Here is a 12,317-nt window from a genome sequence, read left to right on the forward strand (position 1 = left end):
TTAAAAGTATTTTGTTGATTGAAAGTCTGTGATGATTATCTTTTCATGTAAATTGTACAATGTGTGTCGTCTCTCGGGATCACCAGAGGCCACCCAGTACCGTCATTTGCGAATGGAGGAGGATTAAGTGGTGTAGCTTCAGATAAAATCCTGTTGTCCTCGCCATCACATTAAACAGTCAATATCTTACTATAAGCTAATAATATCTGGAACTGTGTCGCCTTACAGCTCCTCTTCACTGGGGGGAAGGCCGCTCTTGCTCGGACTCGCTGTCTCGATCGTCCTTAGCCTGAGCCTTGTCAATATGAAACGTATCGAAATTTTCCTGTACTGTGTAGCTGTTTTTTATTGACCAAGGTGACTTTTCTCGAAAAATCAATGCCACCGCTCCAAAGTGGTTGCCATGGAAACCCTGCACAGGAGCAATGACTCATAAATATTTTTAGATTAATTTTTTTTTTAATAAAATAAAATGTCAGCAGGGGGATAATAATATGCATACAGGTGTCTGTGGGTATATTATTCCCCCGCTGGCAATGATGTCAGGCAAAGTTAAAAGACCAGGAACAATGTTAATCCATTGCAAAAGCGTAACAACACATCCAATTTTGAGATCTGCCAAAATGCTGGTTCTGGGAGTCTAGTGTTAACAAACAATGCCTTTGTGGGGTTGCTGGCTGCATTATAATATTAGCAGGAAGAAAACACGGAGAATACATTTTAGTGCCCTCTGTGACGACAAATGTACCCTTGCGAATGTTAACAGCCCACTGCCTCTGCTGCTCATCAAAGCAGAGTTTCACCATGAAGAAACTGGATACTGTATCTGGACAGGCACACAGAAGTCCTCAATGTACTGACCTTTTCCGCTTCCACCGGTGTTTAGTCCATCACATTTTCAAAGTTTACCATCAATTGTCGTTTGCCAGCAAACCAGGAGTCCATCACGAATGGACAGACAACCCATCTGTCACGAATGACGGAATGCCCACCTCAAGTAGGAGATGTGTTTCTAATAATATGTGCATCTTTTATCCGACTTGAAAAAGTAGACTAAAAAGAACACAGTTTAAAGTATGAAAATACAAAACTGCTAATGGAAAAATAATCACTTAAAATGATGTTAAATTATTTTTTCCTTGACACACAGTATATCAAAACTGAGCATTATCTTCTTTACAAAAGCAGAGAGAATACAGCTCCACTGGATCCCATTATAATTTGGAGGAATAATTAAAATAATAGCTTTGTATTACAGTAATGTATGTGTATATGACTTGAACTGTCGTGCACTTTTTTTGTGGTTAAATATTTGTGAGTGTACACTGTTCTGCTTGAATCCACTCAGTGAGCGTTGGACAGTATGTGCCAGTGACCTAAACTGAGGAAGACCAGTGGAAAGTTTACATTGTCACAACTGTGACTACAGTGTACTACAAGGCTGGTAATGTTAAAAAACATCAAAATGAAAATCCCAAGTGCAGAAATAATGGTGTGCACGCGAATATAAGAAAGCAAAAGGGAAGTACTCAGATATTAGACATTGCTCAGGCTCAGTGTAATGCACAATTTATATCCAGCCAAAATTGGAGTACAGCACATAAATCCAGATTCAAACTAATTACACAACCTGATGAGGAGATTAAAAGGACAGATATCACATTTTTCATAATGATGACAAGGCGGCTTATGCTGCCATGTAAAACACAGGCTGCCTCGGTAACCAAAACGGCATGACTCATGCAGTTTGGGGGAGAAAAGATAGTGTGACAGAAAAGAGCTTGAGGGTGTCTTTAATATTGGATGTGTGGCTGATGCACCCTAATGGCTTAGCATTGGTCTATTTGAGACCAGAATAGCTTGCTATCTGCGCGCGCGTGCGTGTGTGCGTGCGTGCGTGCGTGCGTGCGTGTGTGTGAGCGTGCACATTTGCTTCAGTGTCTAATTCAGAATCAAACCAGTTTAAATCTCCACTTTGTAATTGTGAACTTTTAACCTTTGCCATGATACTTTTACACTGCAGATATGCTTTTGTTAATTTAACACAAGTGTCAATATGCTTCTACACGACCTGTTAAGTAACATTTATGCAAGTGTTAAATGTTTAACACCCAATTGGAGCCCACATGCCTTACTTCCTTAAATAAAACAACTTCCATTTGTCTTTTTTATGATGAAATCCATTTTTGAAAGCTCATACAAAACAGCAGTAGGGCACATTCCGCTTTTTACTTAAGTAAATGCCTGCTTTTTACATTTTTATTTACATCTTATGTATTTCATGAAAAATGTTGAATAAGGACCTCTCAACCATGTTGTTTCCTTGCTATGGAGGTAAAGTAATGTCTTTGATTGACAGTTACTGTCAGGGTTGACTGTTGTTCAAACAGATCATTTTAAAGTTTGCTTTCAGATTAATTGCACATTCTTTCAGTATGCAGTCAATTGGCCAACTCTGACCACTTGTACCTGCGCACCGCAGGCAAAGGCTAAATAGACTGTAATAATTTGCTATTTCCAGCTACAAATTCCACAGAGAGTAAACTTGAAACATACTCATAAATTGTTATTGACAAAATTGATGCCGGAATGGACAAAATATAACATCTAGTTAAATGCTACCCTAGCTGGTGGAGTACTCATGCCATTAACTTAATTTTAAAGGTCCGGCACATTTATTCTTCAATAGTTTTGACGGTACATATCGAAAATTGCACATACAGGCCCATCCAGCAAAACGGGAACTGTGCCAGGAAACCAGCTTTACCAGTATCCCATACTGTTCCACATCCCAGGCTAGTCCAACAGCATTCTCATGCTGATCCAGCGGTATACGATGCTGGTCCACCGGGATTCATGATAATATGCATTCATATCGAAATATAGACCTCCCAAACACCCATTCTAACTAAAAAAGCAAGCACAGAGCAAAGGCCATCATTTATATATGCATGTTTGTGTGATACAAGGTACAATATTGTGTCCATTACACACACTTGGACCCAGTTAGATTACCCCATGCTTGGATGTTGGCATATCATTATTAGAGCAAAGCAACATTAAAGGATGAAAGGTTTGCAGTTCTCTTATAGGCCTGTGTGTGAGTGCGTGCGTGCGCGTGTGCGAGTGAGAGATGGATGGGTGGTAGTGGAGGAAACATAGGTTTAGATGCAGCGGGTTTTGTTTAGTTATGAGATGACCTGACAACACAAAAGCATGTATGGTGCATGGATGAATGGTAAGAAAAAAATGTTTATTGGAATATACTGTAACCTCCAAAATAAACAAAGGAATACTGTATTCTTCAAAACTGAGGTCGGATTCTCTAGTGGTAAAACATGAGATTATTATTTTTCATGATTATTCTTTATTATTTTTATCAGCAGCATTGTCAAATTGATACTGTATACGAGTTGGTTTGTTACAGCAGGGTGCAATTTCTAAAATGTGTCTTAGACCAGACATTATGTCCAAACTGAGGTTTATAAACACATTTGATTAACCTATTGACAAGTGGGTAACATTCAAACTGGCATTTGGAACAATTGTGTTGCAACTCACAATATAAGATTAAAACTATTGGGCAACTCTTTTCAGTTCCTGAGAAATGAGCTCGGCATAAAACAGACAAGATAACCTTTATATTTATATATATGTATAATATATATATATATAAACGTTTTCTTTGGATTAACAAGGATACACAAATATGTAATCTAACGTGTGCTTCCACTTCCATTGTGCTTAATTTTTTTTTTTTTAATAGGACTGAAAAATTCCCGTATTGTTACTCATGAAAAATCTGAACTCGGGCGTTATCCAAATGATGCTTAACCCCCCAATTGCATGCCAAAGGAGGTGTTGTACAGTATGTTGGTCTAAGAAGCAATGCATGAGAGACCATCATTAATTAGACAAGCTGGCAGCGTTGCCGTTTGTGCCATGGGATGACAGTGTTCAGTTGATCCATGGCCTCATACCCAAATGATGAGTCGTACACTGTCATCTAGTGACATGATAACATTTATGTAACAAAACTGTCCAAAAAACACTCATATGTTCCTTAATACTGTTCAGACAATGTGTAAAATTTTGGTAGTGGTGTTTTTACCACGGTAGAGCAACTGGGTAAATGGATCCGATTGAGTTTAACCTTTTTTATGACAAAGACCGAAGAATACTTGGACAAAAACCACTGCTCTGACCCAAAAAGAGCAAAGAAATCCTTCATTCCATGCCAGTTTAAAGGTCAACAAAGGGCTCATTACAAACCTTTTAATGGAGCTCACTTTCTTGTCACAGTCATTTATAGTATCATTCATTGGGGTATTTGGATAGAGCAAATAATTGTTTTGTTCGTACAAAAATATTTCTCACCTGGTGAACAACAGTTTATAATTTCATACAGTATACACGAAGAGGTGCAACCGCCGGGCTTAAATCTCATCGCCAAAATAATGGTTTTCAGGAACCCCCCGACCCCTCCCAAAAAAATAAGCATCTTTGTAGAGCCATTTTTGACCATTTTGATTGGTGTATAATTTGTAAAAACAACATACTCACATGGGAACTGACCAATGGTATTGATTTGTATTTTTTTTAATTGAAATTGACCAAATTTGGACATGGCATATGACATACTTTCATTGAGGGATTGTTTGTCCGTGAAGATCATTCTGCGATGTCAGTGCATGGCCATCCAGTGCAGTTGAGTGTGAAACGTTGTTGCTTCTGACTCTGGTGGCCATGCCCTTTGGAAACTGCCCATTGGAAACTGATCATCAATGGAGATGGGAGGTTTGTTTGTTTGTTTGTTTGTTTGTTTGTTTTGTTTGGACAGTCAAATGCGGGTGGAAACCGAGTACGCGGGTTGGAGCATATTTTTTTCTGACCTATGTCCAGATCGAGACTATTGGACTTGTATTCCCACTCCCAACTTGAATGAACTTTAACCCTTTTTGGATGCCCTTACAAAGTTAGATGCTCGGGGCCCTGCCCCATCAGTTCCGCTCCTTGCACGCCACTGCAGCCATCAACACATGCTGTCATTTATTCTTCGTCAGTTTGCCTTGCACTCTGATTTTCTCACTTCACTGTAAGCCCAAACACAGCCCCATGTGTTGTTGTTTGTGTGCTATGGCTTTGACCTTTACTCAGCCAGAACTAATTGGACTCTGTTAGTCACTGGTGATATGCTGTTGTGATCATATCACTATGGTCGTGTTTCCAAAGCTGGATTGAGTCAAGAAACATATTTTGCATTGGAAAAAAAAATGCACTCCACAGAGCCAAACAAAAATGTCACAAAGTACCGTGTAGTGAATTGTTGCATGTCAGCATAAATATATGGTCAGCTGGCGCAGTTGATCAAGTGGTGCCCCTCCAATTACAGTCCTGGGTTCAGTCCCTATAATAAGTTTTCATACTTAATTCTACTCATAAACACTGTACTTACGATGTTACATTTGTTATGTATGTCCTATTTGTACGAAACACCTACTGCTAAAATTGCGGTATTAGCCTTTTAATTCATTCTGTGTATTTTACTGCCTGCTCTTATTGACTACTTGATAGGGCCATAGAATAAAAGTTTCAATTGTTCATGAAGCTTCATTTCACCATCACTCCAGCATGCTGTTAGCGATTTTGTAATGTTAATTTCTTGTTTTGTGGGTGGATCTGTGAATGAATTGTGCTTGACATGTTATGTGTAACAACATTTCTATCTGGTTTGATCCTAAGGTCCCAGCGGAGAGGAGAGTGATGAAGATGTCACTCTTTCTCCTCCTCATCCTTGACCTCCTTGCCTCAGGAGCCAGCGATGACGTCAAGTACATCTCCAAGCGGAATTCTGGTAGGATGAAAGCTTTCTGTTGGTTGTTGTCACCGGATCCTCTGTGATATCTGTTGGCCCGGATGTTTTGGTTCACTTTATTCTGTATTGCAAACACCTCTTCTCATTTTTCTCTTCTCTTTTTTACTATTTCTGGTCACTCTAATGATCTGTTGAAGACTTTTGCTTTTTTGTTTCCCCTCTATTGCTTCTCTTACTGTTTCAGGTGTCTCCTGACTTGAAACCATGGCGATAGAGCCGCTTGAGTCAGACATTTTGGAACAATTTCTACTTTTTCCACTCATGCTCTTGTTCCCTCTAGCGAGGCTCAAAGCTTCATCATCCTCCATCTTTGGCTCAGTTGTTGTAACAGACCTATGGCACTGCTGCTGTTAGTAATAGAAAATGTGTTCATCAATGAGCCGCTGCTGACATTCATATGGAGGATCGATTTGTTTTGTCTTGCCAATGATCCTGCTGGAACTGCTTAACGTAGTCGCATGATCAATACCGCGTAAATTCAATAACACTATGTATGTTATGATAACAAGACAAAAGATCTGAGATGTCAAAGGTGTTTGGATCATTGAGGGGCGCGGGTTATAAAGATGAAGCCACATAAATGAGTACATGCTAGGTATAACTGGACACCAAAAGCACAGTAAAGGAGCAACATGCACATTTCCTTGAAAGAGTAACACATTTAATTACATTTAAAATGAAAAATCAGCGATTCAAATATTTTCTTTGAAGGAAAGTGCAACGTGAAAGGCGCAATGTAGACGAGTGCAGCACAAACACTTTTTCACAGTCTGTATGCTATAAAAATATTTTGGATTACTTGAGCTTGGTCTCCCCTTTTTAATGCTCCCGCAAAATGCATTGTTGCTATTTCTTTGGAACATATGGTGCTCCTGGTATATTTTGCTGGTGGAATGCTTTTCCCCTATAATTGTAGCAGTATTCTAACTATGAACCCCTGCTGCGCAACGGAAAAGAATGAAACCACCCAAAAAATTATTCAATAATTTTGGAAATGCTGGCCCTGCAATGAAATCTATATAGATAGAATTGTTTCCCCTGTAGTGTAAACCGTTCAAACAATTGTTAAACAGAGTGCTCCGCAATTACACAGAACACAGGCACAGTAGGATTACAATTTCACTCCATTCAGAATTGCAAACGTTATGGTAGGGGTAAGCGAGTTAAAATTAAAAAAAAGGTTAGTTTGACACTCAGCAAAACATTTGAGTTCGAGACAATTAAATAAAATCGACATCTTGAACTCTACCTAAAAGTATCTCTGACACAATTACAGGACGAACACATCTCTGATGGTATCATTCCATACTGAGCATTCTATTGACTTGTGAAAGACACATTTATAACAGTTCTTGTCGCCTCGCATTAGGGGCTATAATATTCCGTTTGACAATCCCTTACGTGCCTTACTATCAAATTTTCAAGACATGGTGATTCTCCCATCTAAGTTTCTGACACGCCCATGATGCGTAACCTGGAAATATGTGCGCAATTGCCAGAGACATGATTCGGGGTAGTTTGATGGTGGCCTTAATTGAAAAGATGTCATCCTCTGATTGTTGACTCAACATTGTGGATCCAAAATTTGTGGCACATGGTGTGTACGTGGCCCCTCAGCAGCCTACTCTGAATGAGCGTGTTGTTTTCCGTTCACTTTGAATCAATCCAATACAAGCAATTGAATCCTAATGTGCAGGAGACGGTGCACATAGAAAGTTGCCCAAGTTGCCAAGCAACGCACTGCACGTGTGGCGCATCAATTGTCCCCCCCCCCCCTCCTGAAAAAATCTGTAACTCTCGGCCCATTGCTATGATCGCTGCATTGTTTGTGATCAGCGCTTCAACCCCAAGTTCCATCAGCATGCGGAAATGCTCCGCAGAGGTGAAGGAAAAAGTCCAACCGGCGCTGATCCTTTTTTTTTTCACCAATGAGATATGCTGTCGATGTTGGGCCGTTATTGTAATGTAGTAGGGACACCTTTAGAGTTCTTGGTCAGTCAATGAGCATTTGTGCGACAGGTGTGACAACCCCAACCCCGTCAGAACGAATCGGTCGATTCGGCCGTTGATGGACATCATTTGCTGTCAGCAGCTGTGAAATGACTAAAAATGTGCGAACTGATGTGTTGCCTTCAAGAGGTACGGCCAAAAGACTTCTCAGTCTATGGGAGACAGATCTGTCAGCATCACGCCCTGATGTCAAGATCGCTCCACCCAGAGCGAGTCCATTTCAGGAAGGTGCGTAAGTAGCATACTTAAGCCGATGGAGGAATCTGCGCAGCTGACAAAATTTCGCAGCCTCGCACTTTTTCTGGCTTCATCACAAAGAAGAATGTGCCCCTGCAGAGGTGCTGTATATTCTACCTAATGTTGAGCCTACAGATATGTCATTATCCAAAGGTGTTTCATTTTTTCAAAGTCGGGATCTTAATTGAGCCTCTGGCAGGCATGTCATGGCATAGAAAGGACACACAATGAAAAGGTTAAGTTGATGTTTCGGTTCTGTTTTAGAAAGATGTTACTTTGTGCATATACGACTTCACCTGCCGTACCACTTGACCTTCACCATGTACGCATCCTCTGTCACACTGCCATTGGCTGTGTGGCTAATTTCCTTTCTTTCTCTTCACTTTTTCCGTTATGTTGCTTGTGTGGGTCTCGAATACACTCACAAAATAAATCGACTGTGTAGGTGGTGTGCCGGTACCACTGGTTTGTCATTGTCATCCGTTTTCCGGTTTGATCACAGGCCTACCTGCGTGCTCCAAACCTCCACTTCATGATTTTGTTTGTGCACAGTACATGTATGTCTTAGGACCAGGGGTGTGGAGTGTGTAATCGCTCTGCATGCTTCCGTGTGTGTGCTCTTTTGAATGTGTGTGTGGGAGAGGTGTGCACAAAGCAATTATGCGATCAGAGCTGAGCCAAGCGGACATTTATGTGGGCGATTGCTACATGCATCTAAAGATAGGCTACGAGAGCTCCTCTCGCTCAGTGCTTGTGAGGTTTTTTTTTTAATTGGACGCCATGTGGACAAGAACTACAATTTCCTTGTGGCAGTTTTTTCAAGCTCTGCTGTGATGCAGCCACCACTGCATCTAAAAGGCGACACGCTATGATAAGAAAAAGGGGCCCGGGCGGCTAGAGGTGGTGGCGAGGAGGAGACTTTAAAAGCTGCACAATATATGATCAAAATATCCAACATATTCGTTTGTCAAGCGTATATGCAATGGGACACTGAAGCTAAGCTTCTGTCGGTATCGTCAATAATCTCTTGCTAAAGGACATTGCAGCATTGGTGATGCTTGCCGATGGGTTTTTTGGTGATGTTTTCAATGACACATCGTGATGAAGCCTTCTTGGATGAACAGCGAAACGTCTTCTAAGACAAACAGAGAAGCCCAGTTGCATTGGATTCAAAGCCACGAGAAAGAAATGATATGGAGGAATGAGAATATTCCCAATCAGTCCTAAAAAGGCATTCGCCTTAACTGGCACTTAGGATGAAAGGTGGTTACCAGCAGTGTTTTACTCTGAAAACAAAATTGAATGCATACATTATGAAATGATGCAAAATGCGTTTTTTTTAAAGTCATTGCTTCTTTCTGTTTTTGAAAATAAACATTAGAATAGAAGTGATTTCAATGATGGGGGAATTCTTTTAGTGTGTTTCTCTGTCTTGCTCTCAATAAATAAGAAAGACAGTGAAGGGTAGCTGTTGAACAGTCCAATGTGTACCCCGCCTCTCGCCCAAAGTCAGCTATGATGGGTTTCAGCTCACTGGCAAAATTAATTTGGACAAGCACTAAAGAAAATGGATGGCTGGGATTAACGGAAACCAAATCAAAATTGATTTCTCAAGACAGAAAAACTATTTCGTTTTCACAGTATCTAGTTTTCTGTTGCAGGAGCTTTAAAAACCCCTCTTAGCATCCAAAGGAAAACTTCTGCTTGGCTCTCGACGAAGGCGGACACTTTTTTGTACTGCTCCTGCCCTCACCCCATCCCTTTCCCTTGCTCGCCACTTGGTCTTTGTGCTGTCTTTGTCTAACTTTTTTCCTAGCCTCCTACCGTATTTTTCATCCAAAGAACTAACCATGGAATTTGTTGGCTGGTCTCTCGATGTAATCGACAAAATCTTTTCGACGAAAAGAGCAGGCAGTGGGGAGTTTGCTTGCCCTCCGGGGACACTTGTTGCCGGATACGCCCTGGATCCATGGAGAAAGTGGAGACCGGTGTGCCTGGCAGTACTGTCCATGTCCAACACTCGGACTCCAGCGGTGACTGAGCTCAACCGCAATATTGTTGCGGTTTTGGAGCGACTCCGCGCAATCGACAACAACATGGAGAAGTTGGAATCTGCGCTGCGGAAAGAGTTTTCTGATTCTAGCTGATCGGCGCCAGTGATAGATACACAGCACGGACTCAAGGCTGTCTGAAATTGTTGGCGGCCGTCCCTCCAAAACAAACAACGCTATCTGGCCTTTCCCCTGGAGGGAAGTACGCATGGAATCTAGGGCCCCTACCATCACCCCACTCCTTCTCGGCCATGGACTGATAAGCCAGGACTGTCTTCATGATGAGCAGACCTCGACGAAGCAACTATGCCCTGTACGCCCATACACATACACAACTGGACAACCACACGCGCATACACATCCTTGTTATCACCGTCTTCATCGCTCCGATTCTTTTTTCCCCCGTGACGTGGTTCGACCTGCGGAGCGCACGTGGGAATCCGTGCAGCTGGTCAGGCGGCCGCGTCGCGGTCAACCCCCCCCTTCCCCTTCATCCTCCCCCTTATTACATGTTATGTCTTGTGACTTGTAACTGTCATATGCTTATTTATGTCCGAGGGTCTTTTTTTTTTATCCTGGACTTAAATTATCCTTAGAAGAGGATAGTTCGAGCGTCTTTTTTTTTCCCTCTCCCTACCCAGCGTTTTCTGAATTCTGATTGTAATTACCCCATTGCGGGACAAATAAAGGATATCTTAATAAAGGATATCTTAAAGGTGTAAAATGATTACATTTACATGACACAACAGATTTTTTTTTTTTGTGTGCAAATTGATCATTTCCAGTGGCAGTGCTAATTAGATCTGTTGCAACAGCGGATTGGCAATGCTGAAATTGATACAGGCATTCTTTTCCAATGCGGATACACGCCGTTACAAACTAACACTGTGTATACACATAACAGACACACTTAATGGCAAGGTGTGCCGTTCTTATCAATTTGGAGCGTTTCATTGTGTCCACCTGTAGCAGGCACTAGCCTCTTGGCTGTACCCTCGTCATCTCTTGATCTTTTCTACAAACATAGTTGTTCTGGTTAAGGCCACACCTTAAAGGCCGTATCTCACTGAGCGACGAAGGTTTGCCAGTGTGTGCGCACTGAGCTAATGTTTTTTTTTTCTTTTCTCAGGGTACTTTAAATACAGTTAAAAAGACATTCTGAAACTTTTTTTGTTCTTGACACCTTCAAATTTTGAACATGTTCCTAATTTCTTTGTGACAGCAAAAACCTTTTGAGACTATGAAAATTGTTGGTGTACATCTTTGTGGCCGCGTGCGACATTCAATGAACCCCGATGGGGGGAGGGGGGGGGAACCTTCACTATGTGCGTGCACACTTCGCCGCTCTGTGAGATAGGGCTTTAACAGTTTCATCACTCTTCAGAAAAGCAATAGATTATCTGAGAAGGTGGATGGTGCTAAGAGTCTTATCTTGATTCCAGCAAGGACAGGAGTGAGAAATAAAATCATCCACTAACTAGAATGACTGCAAACATCCACCAAGCCTTAAAAATGCTAAACATGTCTATTTGACATGTTCCAACCGCTACCACACACAGCATCTTTTTCATCACCGGCCAGCATTATCTGGATGCCAGTCCAGTCCCCATCTTCATCCTGATCGGCACAAAATGGAATGGGTTCTTTCTTGGACATAGCGCCACCTCACTAATTTCGGATTACTTGATATCCGCAGATTTACTAAGTTTGTATTTGTGTTTTAAATAAAATTAAAATACATTTTCTAAATGGCACTGAATGAATGGCGATATGAAGAAAGGATATACGGAACATTAACAATTGTTTCCCCATATTCCAACACAATAGCTGAGATCTGGCAGGAATAAGGAACAATCTAGGATAGAATGTTTGCCGTATCATAGCAGCTCTCCCTGCATGAAACTGTGCATGCGTTTGTGTTGGTGGGAGTGTGCTCACCCACCAGTCGCTACACGCTGCACATTTGTTGCCTCTCTAAGCCAAGGATGACAGGTTGTTTGTGTGAAGTGGGTGTTCTTCAGCTCACTAAAGAACTAAAAGAAACATTCGCAATGGCTCGTTTGCTAACCAGCTGCTCTGCATGCAGCCCGATCTGCGACATGTGTGTTACATCGATAAAGATCAAGCAATTCTTCTTCTCAAAA

The 12,317-nt window shown here is 41.4% G+C and overlaps 1 protein-coding gene across 2 annotated transcripts in view; it reads left to right on the forward strand.

The window, feature by feature from the left end:
- Nucleotides 1–12,317, forward strand: part of il1rapl2 (interleukin 1 receptor accessory protein-like 2) — a 259,705-nt gene that overhangs the window by 28,522 nt on the left and 218,866 nt on the right. For both annotated transcript variants that reach the window (XM_052071453.1, XM_052071461.1), the window contains exon 2: nucleotides 5,743–5,854. In XM_052071453.1, coding sequence (XP_051927413.1) covers nucleotides 5,764–5,854 — 91 coding nt within the window. In that variant the 5' untranslated portion in view covers nucleotides 5,743–5,763. The remainder of the gene's footprint in view (nucleotides 1–5,742; nucleotides 5,855–12,317) is intronic.

The sequence above is a fragment of the Hippocampus zosterae genome, chromosome 1 (assembly GCF_025434085.1).
Source record: "Hippocampus zosterae strain Florida chromosome 1, ASM2543408v3, whole genome shotgun sequence".
NCBI classification, from domain to species: Eukaryota; Metazoa; Chordata; class Actinopteri; order Syngnathiformes; family Syngnathidae; genus Hippocampus; species Hippocampus zosterae.